The sequence below is a fragment of the Varanus komodoensis genome, unplaced genomic scaffold, assembly GCF_004798865.1.
Source record: "Varanus komodoensis strain SLA01 unplaced genomic scaffold, ASM479886v1 scaffold22, whole genome shotgun sequence".
Classification (NCBI taxonomy): domain Eukaryota; kingdom Metazoa; phylum Chordata; class Lepidosauria; order Squamata; family Varanidae; genus Varanus; species Varanus komodoensis.
This window is the reverse complement of record NW_025335606.1, coordinates 4741344-4755812: the sequence shown is the minus strand read 5'-3', so window position 1 is coordinate 4755812 and position 14469 is coordinate 4741344. Positions and strand designations below refer to the sequence as shown.

The 14469-nt window shown below is 48.1% G+C and overlaps 1 protein-coding gene across 1 annotated transcript in view; it reads right to left on the bottom strand.

The window, feature by feature from the left end:
* Window positions 1-14469, bottom strand: part of SETBP1 (SET binding protein 1) — a 278530-nt gene that overhangs the window by 73517 nt on the left and 190544 nt on the right. The window contains exon 3 of the mRNA XM_044431478.1: window positions 5868-9318. Within this exon, the coding sequence (XP_044287413.1) occupies window positions 5868-9318 (3451 nt within the window). The remainder of the gene's footprint in view (window positions 1-5867; window positions 9319-14469) is intronic.

Genomic DNA, 14469 nt, shown 5'->3' with positions numbered 1-14469 from the left:
AGCATGTGACCATACTAGACCATCACAACTGCACTGGTTCATTTAGATCTCAGAGATGTTGTTTGTTCCATCTATGCCTAGCAAGGACAAAACCCATGAATGCTTGCAAACGATGCCCAGGGGTTTAACTGGTGGCTTGGAGGTGCCCTGGGTAACAATGATCCCTGCTGATGTACGTGTTATACGGAAAGAGTGATGTCTAAACACAGCACGGACTATTCAGTTGACTCGATCTGTGTGTGTGTGTGTGTGTGTGTCGGGGGGGTTATATGCAAACACATAATGTGCGAATGAGCTTTGAAGGGGTGGAAGCTGAGGCGTGGATGCATCACGGCGACCTTCAGAGCCACCTATCCATGGGATTACTTCAGGTCAGGAGATTCGAGTCTCCCGTTTCTATTTGCCCCTTGGTAATCATGTCTGGGACAGCAGACCAGGCAAGCCGAGCATCAGCTTCACTGGCTGGTCCTGCACTCGGCATGCGGCAGTTGCTAAGCAACCACACCTGGTCCCCACTTCTCCCTGCCGTAGCGAAAGCAGACCGGCCTAGCAGAGGAAAGCCAGTTAAGGGAGGGTAACGGATAGCTTGGCCTGCGTAGACACAAAGGTGTGCCAAGCATCCATCAGGTGGTGAAGCTGCTTCCCTGAGAGCGCGTGGACGCTGTGTGAGGCACTCTGGAGCCAGGCAACTTTGATCAGCGGCGGGCTTCCCCACGGCATCCACTTCATCGTCCCGCAGGCTGTTCCTGGAAGGACGGTCAGTAGCCCTCTCGGGACATCATGCGCAACATGTGCCCAGGGCACGTGAGCGGGAGCAGGGCCAGGGTGGCCGGTCCCTTCCTTGACGCCCGAGCGTTCAGTGACAGGGAAGCCCCAGATGTGTGGGCAGCAACCTCTTAGGCACAAGCGGGAACAGACATCACACTGAGCTTGCTTCCGCAGGGTTTTCCTGTGGGATGGATTTCCCACGGAGGCCCCCTGTGCCGGTTAGCACTTGGCAGTGCACTTAAGGTAGACTGCGCTGGCACGGGGGTGCGTAACTTCCAGGGGTCGGATCTTTCCATCCTGGGCTCTCAGTTGGTCCTCTGGGATTCCTGAGAAGGGTGTGCAACCGTCCTTCAGCTCCACCACCCGACTGCTGATATTTGATGCTTCCCAGCTTTTGCACAGGTGTTCCCCTGCACCCCCCTCTATTTCCAACCCTAAAGGTCTCTAAGGCTTAATTACTGGCAATAAGAGTATAAGCTACTCGTATACGAGTATTTTTTGATATTTTTTCTTCATCCCCATGTCCAAAGCTGTCCTACATGTGCTCAACTGTGTGTTGCAAAGTCTGAAACAATGCCTGGGAAACTGGTCTGGCAGCAACTACCAACAAGTTCAGTCTTGAAGCATGCCTGTTTGGATCTAGTTAGGTCTTGCTCTTACATTTGTCTGGATACTGCACTTCTCGGTGTATGCAGAGAATAAAACGAAAATAAGGCTACAGCAAGGGGATTGCTTTTTCTGCACAATGTTTATGAGCTGAGGAAAGCATTCCTGCCTAGTGAAGTTGAAAGTTCTGAAAATGTGGATTTTCTAATGCTTTTCTGGATGCCACATTTTCTCAAGTCCACTTTACCCTGGGAAACACAGGAGGGAGTAATCTCTTCATTGACTAAAGTGTCTGCTCTTGGTTTTGTGGAGCACAGCCTGTTTTCATATGCTGGAATATAACTTCCATTGTCCAATCCAGTCTTACTTCTGTATAATCATTTCAAATCTGAATCAGAGAAGGAAGGAACGCCAAAACAAAACAACCCTAGTTTTTCTGCCCAGTTCATGTATGTATGTATTTAAAACATTTAGATCCCATCCTACATGGGAAAAATGTCCCAGGATGGATGAATGGCTCAACACAAGGGAATTCTGTTGAATTTTGGAAGGTGAAGGCAAAATCCTTCCACCCACCCCAGGCTGTGGTTACTGAGAAGATGGACGATCATTTCTTTCTTTCTTTCCATAATGCCCGTATAAGTGATACCGAAGAATTCTGGAAGGAATGGGAGGAATTCTGGGAGGAATGCTATCCTGTGAAGTATTTGAAAGCAGAATATTTCGGTTCCCCAATTGGTCTGAAAACTCAAACTTTCAACCCATTTTTACTTTGTGTCCTTGGGGAAGTATTTTACGCATGTCCAACCAGGGCAGCTTTCTACAACCCAGTGCCTTCTAGATGTCTGGAACTACAACGGCTAGCACTCCTGACCCCTGGCTATGCTGCCTGGGCTCATGGGAGTTGAAGTCCAAAGCATAGGGAGGGCACAAGGTTGGAGAAGGCTAAAGTGGGATGCTTGGCTGGAAGTCTTCCTTCATAGCTGAATGAAGGGGGTCTTCCAATGTGGCAAGAAGGTGTGAAAGCAGCCCAGCTGTGGTCCCAGTCCTGCCTCTCATGCTATGCTCATCTACCCAGCTGCCCCTGGAGCATCAGGTACTGGCAGTGGCCAGGTGCGCTTTCCTTCAGCTTTGGCTACATCAGCTGCATCCCTGCCTGGATGAGCAGTGCCTGGCAACGGTGACCCACGCTCTGGTAACCTCCCGTTTGGACTATTGCAGTGCGTTCTACATGGGGCTACCTTTGAAGACAGTCCAGATACTTCAATTGGTCCAGAATAGAGCTGCCAGGTTATTAACAGAGACTGGCAGATATTCCCATATCATGCCAGTCCTGTATTGCTTACACTGGCTCCCCACTGAAGTTTGGGCCTGATTTAAGGTGTTGGTAATGACCTATAAGGTCCGAAATGGCGTGGGTCCTGGATGCCTGAAGGAGCGCCTTCTTCCCTATGTGCCGGCCCCCTTGAGACCTGAGGTGGAGGCCCTTATCCGGGAGCCCTCCTTGAAGGAAATCAGGAGGGTAGTTACTCAGAGAAGGGCCTTTTCAGCAGTGGCGCCCCGACTGTGGAACATGCTCCCCAGGGAGCGTATTTGCCTGGTGCCGTCGCCCTATTCTTTTCAGCGTCGGGCAAAAACCTTTTAATTTTCCCGGTATTTTAACAATTAATTGGTTTTATCCTTGTTTTTAATCACTATTTTTAGATGTGGTGCGCTGTGCGTTGTTGTTGTGGTTTTTGTTCTTTGGGTTTTTTCATTCTTCGTAAGCCATCCAGAAACTTTTAGTAATGGGACGGCAGAGAAAACCTTGAAATAAATAAACACCCAGAAAGGCATCTCCTCCCTTGCCCACTGGTCTGCCAGAGGCCCTGAAAGAAAGGAAAGCTCCAGGTGCGCGCCCTTTTCTCAGCTGCTGCACAGGATGCTGGGGAGGGACTGCTTCTGCAGTGCGCATGCCATGGGGTACGCTGGCGGCAGCCTCGGTCCCTCCCCGGTTTCTACTGTGAGCAAGGAATTAATGTCGCCGTTGTAACACAGCAACTACAAGGGAAGCACCTCTGAATCTTGGCTGTTTAAACAACCCTTTCGCTACAGATACCTGCCTGGTCTTCAGAACTCCTCTGGAAAACGACTGCTGCTTGCTTTATGGCTAGGCTTGTTTTTCATTTTGTTGTGACTGTATCAGAGGCTGCCTTGCTTCTGATTTTATCACAGGGTAGTGGGATATAAATGTCCAAACAAAGAGCCATTTGTTTCACATTATTCCTGCTAAGTTTGATGGAGACAAACATTGCCGGGATTAGCCAGTTCAGGGCTACCGGTCTCTTTTGCCGCTTATCCGGGGGGGGGGGGGAATGCACAGATGGAGTGCACACACAAGCTGTGTTGAAACAAAAGGCGTTTTCTCAGCAGCTGTGCAAGCCGATTCGCTCCCACTGCCGAGGTGGCGACTTAGTGTTGCTTCAGTTCAAAACGGAACGCGTTTCTTTGCCATCAGGATCTAGGCAATGCAAACTATTTTCAGCTAAGTGGTATTAGGATCACAGGGTAAATCGTGACTTTTCAGCCTGGTTTGGCATTTCAATTTGCCAGCACGGGGCTTCTGGTTTGTGGAGAGCTAAACTACAACTGAGCATGGCTTAGAACCTCCAACCAGATCATATGGAGTTGCTTCAAGGCGTTTTTCCAAGAAGATAATACAGCAGGCCATCAATGCGAGTCCAGAGACCGTAGAAAGCTGTTGGGCCATTGTCTTCCCCCAAGTTACAGGGACGGCAAAGGAATCAGCCTAAGCAAAGCAAAACCGCTTCTACGATCTATTATTTCTGCGCTTTATGTTGTTACTGGTATCCTTTTAGTAAGGATTGTCTTCATGGGACGGCCTTCTTAGGGGTACCTGAAAACCACTTCCGAGTTTATATATTTATTAAAAACTTTTATATGCCGTCCTTTATATAAATATCTCAGGATGGCTAACAGCAAATTAAAAAACAATTTAAAACATCTGATAACATCCCATAACAGTTTAAACCAGTAATACTCTATGAAACAATGAATAAACAGCAAATGAATCAAACTGAATCAAAATAAAACAAAGCAAAAGCGACTGGAAGAATCATTAAAACTATTAACGTTTAAAATACTGCTTAAATAAAAAGGTTTGACCAGGCGTACCTCTCTAGGGAGTGCATTCCAGGGTCTGGGTGCCACTGGAGAAAAATTTGTGACTTCCCATGCCACTGCATGTAGAAGCTTCCGGCTGCAGCAGGGGGAATTCCCCATGGCATCAGCATACAGTGCTCATTTTAGGCTGCACTTTTATCCTGCCCTTCGAATAACACAGTTTGCATGCAAGGAACAATAATTAAATAGAGCAGGTAAGTGCAGCAGACAAAGCAATCTACTTGAAATGAAAAGTCCCTGCACAGCCAAGGAAAAGTAAATGGGGTTTCCCTACAGTCCAAAAGATATTTCAATGTATGCACCAGGAGAACTTCTCTGGGGAGAGCATTTCACAGGCTGCAAACTGGAAGAAGGCTTTCCCCTCAGTTGTTTCCAGGTATATATTGTTCCATGGGGGGCACGGGGCAGAGCCTCTGGCAATGGCTTTAGGGAACGGGCAGTCTCATATGGAGATTGGGTGATCCATGTGGTGGAGATACTTGCCCATGCCCTTGGGTCAGTGTGCACAGAAAAAGACTTATGAATGGCCACTACGTGGAACAACCTGTCATAGGAGTGACTTCTGAGAACCACCATCTGGGGGAGACATTATGGTGCCACCTCCACTGGCCTGGGTTTGCCTCTAGAGGCTCACTTCAGGAAGCTTCCTAGGAATGCATGAAGCTACCAGCCAGTGCGTTGGACCATTCATCCACTTAGTTTAGGTCCGACTGCTCCGATCAGCAGCGACTTACCAAGCTCTCATCTCCTTCAGCGCCGCCTGGAAATGCCAAAGGTTGAGCTCAAAACCTTCTCCACGAAAACATTTGCTTAGCAGTGAACAATGCCCCCTCCCCAAAGAAATTACTCATTTAACTGTACTTGGGCTTTTCCACTGTAAGAGTCTTTTGGACGAACTCATTGTGTTAAGAGCATTTTCCCACTCGGAAGCATCTGGGTCAAGAGTGATGTCAGCAAGCACAAACTGACCGCCTGGTTCCTCCATCAGGTTGGTGCAGACCAACATTGATTTGGCTTTTCCCCTCTCCCAGGACTGTCGCAGTCATTATGTAGGGTTTTCTTTTTCAGTATAACAATACAAAATAGATATTCTCTGAATTTATTAGCTTTCTCCTAACCTTCCTATCCCCTTCCCTTTCCCTACTTTAGTCATCAGACTGCAAGCCAATACTTAAACTAGTAAGTCACTGTGGATGGATTGTCAGAACAACCATAGCGCAATGCAACAAAAAGCCACAAAATGCCCAGTTGCAAGAGGGTGGGGAACAACAGCTCACAAAGAAAGAAGCATGTCTTTTTCAGAGTCTTACCTGAAGTGGCTGAGGAATCAAAGGCATTCCTGTCCTTCCTACTCGTTCTGAAGGTCTGCAGGTCCTTCTCCCTGTACGTTCCGAATCCTTCAAAACTCCTCCTTTTGCTTCCACTCCCGTCATTGTCCCGCTTTTCACTCAAGGAATTAATCTCGCCAAACACGTCCAAGGACTCGGATCTTGTGCTGCTCTCGTTGTTCCCAGAGTACCTCTTCAAGCACGAGTCAACAGGATCATTACTCAAGTCGCCTTTATCCTTACTCGGCACCCACTGCTGGGCATCAGAGAGCGACAGCGTAGACAAGGTATCCACTTCAAAGCTGCTCTTGGAAACTTTGTGCCCCACTTCACAATGCTGGTGCTTCTGCTTCTCTTTATGCTTGCTTTTCTCATTCAGCAAGGAGAGGTCTTTGTCTGAGACATTTAATCTTTCACTTACTGAGTGGTTAGAGAAGCCAGCTGACTTGCTCGCAAAGAGACTGCTCAGGTCATCGTGGGCCCCCAGTATCCGCTCGTCCTTGTGCTTGTGCTTGTGTTTGTGTTTCCTTTTGTGGAGTCGGCCACTTGGCATGTTTGTCCCTGCGACCTTTGCTGAGGCCAGGGAGGGGTGCACCTCTCCAAGGCCCATCCCCACCGGGCTTTGCAGATGGACGCCATGCTTCACTTTATGCTTGGCTGTATTGGGCATCTTCATGTGGGGGCTGGCGTGGAACTGGGGAGGGGGAACAGCAGGTCTCATAAATGGAGAGGCGGCTCCGAGCGTGTGGGACAGGTACAAGGGAGCTGGGTACTGACTGTAGTAACCAAGATTCATCATAGGCATTGACGTGTAAGGCATTCCATAGGGTGCATAGTAACTCCCACTGGGAATAGGGTAACCAAACCCTTGTAAGAAAGGCACCTTCGTCATGGTGTCATTGGTTTTGGCAGGTCTACCACGCTTCTTCTTAGACTTCATGTCAGAGGTCCTGCGAAGATACAGCAATGGGTCATACTGGATATATGGCACAGGGTAATAGTGATCGAAGTTAATCCTAAAAATGCTGGGATATGGATTTTCATGGTAAAATGTGTAGCTCCTGTGAGAAATTCTGAAGACTTGAAACTTGCTGATAAGCTCTTCCAAATCCGCCAGGAACTGGAGGTCATCTCTGTTCTGCAGGTTTTTCCTCTTCCTCTTGTGCTTTGGTTTTTTCATGGCCTCATGGGAGAGGAAGTTATCAACGATCAGGTGCTTCTGCCGGTGACTATGCCTGTTTTTAGTGCTGGTGTCAGACTGGATGGCCTCCGGATTGTCCAGGCTGCAGAAGTCGAACGAGTATCTTCTACGAGATTCCGAAGTCTTCTCTGCTTGGTCAGAAGTGCTGTTGTTGTCAGTTCCAATCCCACTGTCACTCGGTATGGTTTCCTCACTGTGAGATTCACTCACTGGAGACAGCGTGACTTCCTTCAGGGAACCGATATCGCAAAGGTGGGACGGAGAATTTGCCATGAGCCTGGGTGGGGACAACTTCCAAGTCCCGCTGTGTATTCCTTTCTGGGTTTTTGTGGGAAGAGCGCTGATGGGCTGCAGATTTGGCATAGTCTTTAACTCGGAAAAGTTGGTTTCAGTGCTGGCAGGGCTTAGGTTGCCGCTGGATCCAACTAACTGTGTCGAGAGCGGATGAAGAACTGCTGGTGACGTCGCCACGAGAGACTGCAGGGTGGAAGGCACTGCTGGCTTTTCTGGCTGGCTGGATACAGGCCTCAAATGCTTGATGGCTGTTTTCGGTTCTTCCATTGGGGGCTGCAACTCAGACCTGGGCTTCCTTCCCCTTTTCTTGCCAATGTAGATAGTCCCCCTCTTGCTCACATTTATTTGCTTCCCGAGCCGGGCGTCAATGGTTGGAGACCCCGTACTGGCTGGTGGCTGCACTTTCGTTTTCAGAGCAATATTACTGGAGCAGGATAAGATCTGGCTCAAAAGGTTCTTCCTCTTGAGGGTCTTCATTTTGTTGATGGTCTTGATGGTCTTCTTGTCCAACACACCAAGCTTGCCAACCTTTTTGTGGAATTTCAGCTCACTGATGGAACTCTCCTCACCTGGAGCCATCTGGGCCAGCTTCACCAAGTTCCGTCGCCTCTTCCTTTTTTTGGTACCAGGAAATTCCCGACTGATGGGACTGACCGGGCTGGTGGATGTTCCTTCATGGATGGTCTCAACCGTGAGCAAAGGTTGTTTCTTTGGTCGCCCCCTCTTCTTCTTGATGGGAGTAATCACAGTAAGACTGTCTGTATTGGTATACAGAGGACTCGATGGCGTTATGGGATATGCTGAGGGAGGTTCTACCATCAGTTTCTCAGAGGGGCCCAGGGAAGGTTCCTGGAGCATATTTTTAGGTTTGCTGCAAGTCCACCTTCGTTTTGCTGAAAACTTTGGGTGCTGAACCGGTGGCTTGCTGGCCATAGGGATATCAGTGGTCCCTGGGGCAGATGTCACCGCTGTGGACTTCCGGAGTCTGGTCGCATTGGGTGTGGGAGACTTACTGATCAATTCGGTACTTTCCATTGGCGCTAACGCAGGCTCACTCTCAGTGGGTTTGACTTGCTTTGTGACTTGCAGTTCTTTCTTGCACGCCTCTGACGGCGAGTGGGTTCTACTGCCTACATCGCTGCTCACAGAATGCCCAGAAAGTGGGGGTTTCTCTGTGACATTCCTGTCCATAGGCATTTTCGCAGACTGCCGTTTCTTTCTCTTGTGACCGGGCAGCTCCGCCGTGGGTGTCTTGACGGGGATCGTGATCCGCACATGACTGACGTTGTTTTCCGAACTGCCGGCGGTGTTTGGGCTTTGCCTGGGGGGTGATGGTTTGGTTGCACTGGATTCCTTTTTCCCTTCCATGCTGTCATGGGTTTTGGCTTCAAACGGCTTCTGCACACTTTTCACCCACTCTATTTCTGCGGTTTGGACGGTTTGGTTGATTAAGTCTTTTTTGCTGGATTTCTTCTTTGTGCTGCCAGCAGGCTGGTCGAGGCTGTCCGCTTTCCCCCCTCCCTCTTGACTCCCGAGTGGTGAAAAGCCATTGCAATCAGGTAGAGCGTTAGGCTGGGAAGTTACACTGAGTGGATTTGAGGCCGGGGCTGCACTGCAGATGATGTGGTCTTTGCTACTACTGCTTGGCAACTGACCCCACGTGTTGCTGGCATTGGATTTCTTAGCTTGGGACTTGCTGAACGATACACCCGGCTCCAAAGTAGGGATCTTGATGGCACTGGCAGCTTCCCGGTTTGGCTCGGGGGCCATGAAGCAGGTTTGGGAGGCTGCTCCGGATTCAGAGCTCATTGGCCAATCGATATGATGCTGGTTGTTGCTTTTTTGCTGGTGCCGTGATTTTAAGGGGTCACTGGTGAAGTCCTGCGGCAGGCCTGGATCGTAACGCACAGCAGAATGCTTCTGCAGCCTTTCGTAAACCTGGGAAGGAGAAGAAAGAGGAAAGTTAGTCTTCCGAACCCCTCTGGGTATCCTGAATTGACATTTCTGCCTTGCAGTTGAATAATGCAACAATCTGGATACACTCTTCCTAGAAGCATTGCTAAATTTCTATCCTAAATAGAAAGAAGCAATGCAAGAGGCCTTCACATTGAACAGCAAGACAAAAAGGACACATCAGTGCTGAGTTCACGTGAAGAGAGCAACGGCAGTACTTCTGTAGGGAAGAGTGCATTAAGAAAGCTCCTTTCTTCTGAATTATTATTATTACTATTATTTTTATTGCATCACATGTATATCCCACCTTTTTTCCTCTTGTGAGGAACCCAAGGCAACTTCCGGAGCTGCATTTTATCCTCACAGCAGCAACCTGTGAGGTAGGCTGGGCTGAGAGACTGTGGCTGGGTATTATTCACAAGCTCCTTTGATAATGAATCCAACACAAAGAGTTTCCTTGGTGAGGGATATGCCTCCTCCTCATAGGGTTCCCTTTTTCTTCCAAAGGCCCATGCAATCCCCCGCTGCTGGTACAACATGCATGTACTGGAGGACCCAGCCATAAGAAATCGATAGGTAGGAACACCTATCGATTCTACGGTTGATCAATAGACAGGCAATGATAGAAGAGCACTGCTCAGCAAGTTCTTAGATGTTCTTCAGATCCCCCACTCCAAAAATTTCAAGGGCCCCTGAAACAACCAACATGAACGATGGGACAATTGCAGAGGAAATACTTGAATGAATCAAGGACCTCTGGAGCACACACAAAAGATCAGGGCCTACGCAGAGAAACAGGCCTTCCTCCTTCCAAAATACTTATTATCTACCATGTAATACGTTTTATAAAATTTCTTTAAACTGAAGCGATGAATTCATCTTTAGACAACCCAAAAATAGGCTTCTGTTTCATGAGCCACCATGCCTCATGCACGATGCCAGGTTTTGCCAGTTTCTCTTCCTCCAGAACTGGCATGACCAACGACTGGAAAACAAGGACTCAAAAGAAGGGAAGTAGGTGAGATTTGAAGTTGGTTCCTTATGCAATATCCTACTGCATTTCCAGGATTTACTGACTGACTACTGAGACCATCACGGTCATTCCATGGCCTCCGGGCCTAAGTTACAACAATTAGCCCCATGTTCATCAAATTACACAATTTTTGACCAACCTCCCCCAATTTGGTGCACGCCAGTTATTTCAGACTAAGCTCCCAGAGGAAGGCAGAAATTGCCACCCCAAACATCTGGCAGGCACCAAGCTGGCGAGGGCGGCACAGACAAATCAGATGCCAAACATTCCGACCGACTCATCCAAGTTCATCCTCTGCCTCCAAAGGTTGCCACTCTGCTCCTTTCTGGCAGACTGGGGTACAGGGTTCTCTTTCAGCCCTTTGCTCTTAACATCCTCCCCAGAGTTTCCAGGATTGCCTATTCTGGGAAGGGGGAGGGGAAGAGGAAAACAACAACGAAGATGACGACAAAGAAGAGGAAGACCAGGAAAAAGAGGAAGCAGCAGCAAAAGACTTTCCACGCATTTTTGCTGCTGCATGGTAACCACTGATCCGCTGGCTTGGAGCGGCTTCTGATACATGCAGATTGTTTACACAAAATGCCTGGTGAAGCAAGAGCAAATGATGTACTCCGAGTCTGTCTGGCTCCCGGTAGACCCACCTGGCTCTCTGCTCGATCCTAATCTTTTGCCTCGACTTTGACCTGCAGGTAAACCCTGCCCAAAGCTGGGGCCCACCAGGTCCTTTGGCCAGCAGTGCCCAGAATGCTGACCACTGGCCATACTGGCTGGGGTTTGGGGGAATTTACTACTTATCTGGTACATTCCTGTCCTGCCTTTCCACTGAGGAGAGCAGGTCCCTCTCTCTCCATTGTATCCTCCTACCAGTCCTCCAAGGTGGGTGAGGCCAAAGGGCAGAGACTGAGTGTTTGGCGGGGGTCTACCATGAAGCCACCCCACTGGGTGACTCTGGGCCAGTCACTCACCACAGGAGGAAGATGGAAGCCGCTATATAAATGACGCAAACAAGCAAACTAACAATAATAAAAACCCTTGATTCATGTTAATGCCTGTATCGGCAGGGGTGTCTCTGGGGCTTAAAGTGGGAACGAAACTTTGCCCTTGGCTGCACTATGAAGCAGCAAAGAGCTTGTGATGAGAACCAGCACAAAGGATGGGCAGAGCTGTATCCTTCGCATTTGGTCCCCGGGGGAAGTGGAAAGGGACTTACTTCGGGGTCTGAGACTGAAGGCAGCTTTCTTGAGTACTTGATTAAAAGCAATGCCTCATCTTTTAGGCTTGTTCAGTGTCCCTAAGCCGGAGAAATTATTTTGGTTAGCTACCCCATGGATTAGCTTAATGCCTCAGGAGGGAGCCTATCTAACGATCCTGCATTCAAGGCTGTTCTTCTCGCTCTTAACTGTTTTAAGCGACACCTCCGGCTGAGCCATGGATGTATCCCAGCCAAAGGAAGACGCTCTGTAATCCACAGCTCAAGCATGCAAGGAAGAACAGGGTCCACGCGCTGTTTCTTTAAGGGAGGAGGCTACTGGCTCCTAACCTGCAAGTTACCCCAGGCTCTAATTCCAAAAATCCACCTTCCGGAGAAGGCATCCCCTGGATTGCATGATAGGATGCTGGCTCGCAAGTCAAAGTTAATACCTCCACTCTCCCTTCTGTAAAGCATTAGGCGATCCATCTGCAAAAACGGTTCCTCGAGTGTAATTCCGTATTAAGAAGCTTTATCTGGATAGATAAGCAGCTGTTCCTCGTGTTGCTAATTGCTGTCTGCTGTGATTTTAAAACATCTGCACCACCGTGCTTGTCATTTTCATATTCTAATCACCCTGAATCTTGGAAGGGAGAAAAGAAAAATAAAAAGGCCCATCACTGATGGTTTCTCTGGGTTAATGAATTCTGTCTCCTTGCGGGAGGTACTGAAGGGTAAATGGCTCAGATTGGTGTATTTGATTCAAGAAAGTGTTAGCAGTGGATGAATGGAGACTGGACTGTGCATCTGCAACATGTCTCTAGAGCAAGTTGCCATGGCAGGGCCAGAGCAGGTGACTTTCAATCCCTGTCCAAAAAAAAAAAAAAAAAGTCTTTTTTATTGTTACTCTGTGGGAGATGCTGGCCAACCTGGTGCATGGGGTCTTTTAAGGACTGGACTGCTCCCCTGCCTTGCATGTTCTCTAAAATTAAAAAAAAAAAACCAGAAAGGTTGTGGCTGCTAGATTTAAGGAAAAGCCTGTTTGGCTCTTTTAAAGAAACCAAAGGCATTGATACAAGATGGGGAATATGTAGCTCAACGGAACTGAAAAAGAAAAAGATCTTAGATTAATTGTGGACAATAGGCTAAACATGAGCCAACGATGTGGTGCAGCCGCTAAAAGGGCAAATGCTATTTTGGCATGCATTGACAGAAGCATTACTTCCAAATCACGAGAAGTAGTAGTTCCTCTATACTCCCCATTAGTCAGACCTCACCTGGAATATTGTGTCCAGTTCTGGGCATCAAGATTTAAGAAAGATGCGGGTAAAGTAGAAAGGGTACAGTGGAGAGCAACAAAAATGATCCAGGGTTTGGAAACCCTGCCCTATGAGGAAAGACAGAGAGAACTGGGCATGTTCAGCCTTGAGAAGAAAAGACTGAGGGGGGACATGAGATCCCTCTATGAGTACCTCAAAGGATGTCACAAAGAGGAAGGTTAAGATCTGTTCTTGATGATGCCAGAGTGTAGGACACAGAATAATCAATTCAAGTTGCAACTTCCCAGATTCAGGCTGGACATCAAGAAAAGCTTCCTCACAGTCAGAGCAACACGACAGAGGAACCAGCTGCCTGGAGGGGTGGTGGGCTCTCCCACACTGGAGACATTCAAAAGAAACTGGGCAGCCTTCTGAGTGGGATGGTGTACCTTGGTGTCCTGCAACAGCAGAAATTGGACTGGATGGCCTTCATGGCCCCTTCCAAATCTACTATTCTATGATTCTGCGAAACGCCAGCCAAAGCTTTAAAAACAAACCAAATAAACTAAGAATAAAAAACAGAAGGTTCTACATGAGGAATCTCACACTGCCTGAAATGCTACCATTACGAGAGCCATCCCTCAACGAGATGAGAACAGTGGCAACCAGGTGAAGGGCCTTTTCTGCTGCTGTTTCCCATCTTTGGAACTCCCTCCCTAGGGAAATTCGTCTGGTACCATCTCTATATTCCTTTTGGCACCAGACGAAGCCATAGTGTTTTAGAAATTTTTTTAATGCTTAGCCCCTGAATGTTGTGGCACTTTTTATACTGCTATTATATATGTTTTAATTTGTTAGTGTTTTAATAGGTTTTCAATGTGCTTTATTATGTTTTAATATGTTTAATGTACTGTATGCCACCTAGGAAGGCCTTGGCAGTTATGGGCAGCCTATAAAGATGTGTTTTAATAAATAAATGACAGCTGTAATACAATCACGTATTTTCCTTCCCAAGGAAACTATTTAAAGGTCTCTGAAAGGAGTTTTAGCACTTAAAATTGCTGCAAGTCCAGGAGTACAAGATGAAAAACATGCATCCTGATGACTCTCAGAACAATATCCAGAGATGCTCAGCTCGGAAGCATTTGGAAGAGTTTGAATCTGGCCGCTATCAGGACAACAGACACCTGCCTGGTGATCCTGCCGGCATTTTTGCCATCCGGGAAATGGAGCCCACCTCTCTCGGTGCTCCTTAGAGATACACCATTCGCTCCGTTTCTCCATGGAAAAACGTTTACCAGCGACAGGCAGTATGAATTTGCAACACAAACTCTAACTAGGGGGATGCAGAAATGTGCCAGCTGCAACTGAGCGCAGCTCTGCCCAGTGGGGAATGAAGTCCCCGCCTCTCAGCTTCTCCAGAGCAGCTTCCTCCAGAGCTCTTGAACTACATAATTGCGGGAGCTGAAGGCTGGCTTACCTGGGAGGCACCAGGACAGGGACAGGTATCTTATGTCCAAAGGGAATTCCCCAGAGGTGAGGGTGCACAGGATGGAAGGGGCAGTGGCTAGATTTCTCCAGCTAATCCACCTGCTGATAAGCAGTTTGCTTCCCTTCTTAAAACAGGGAGGCACTTCTTGCACAACGGTGGCATT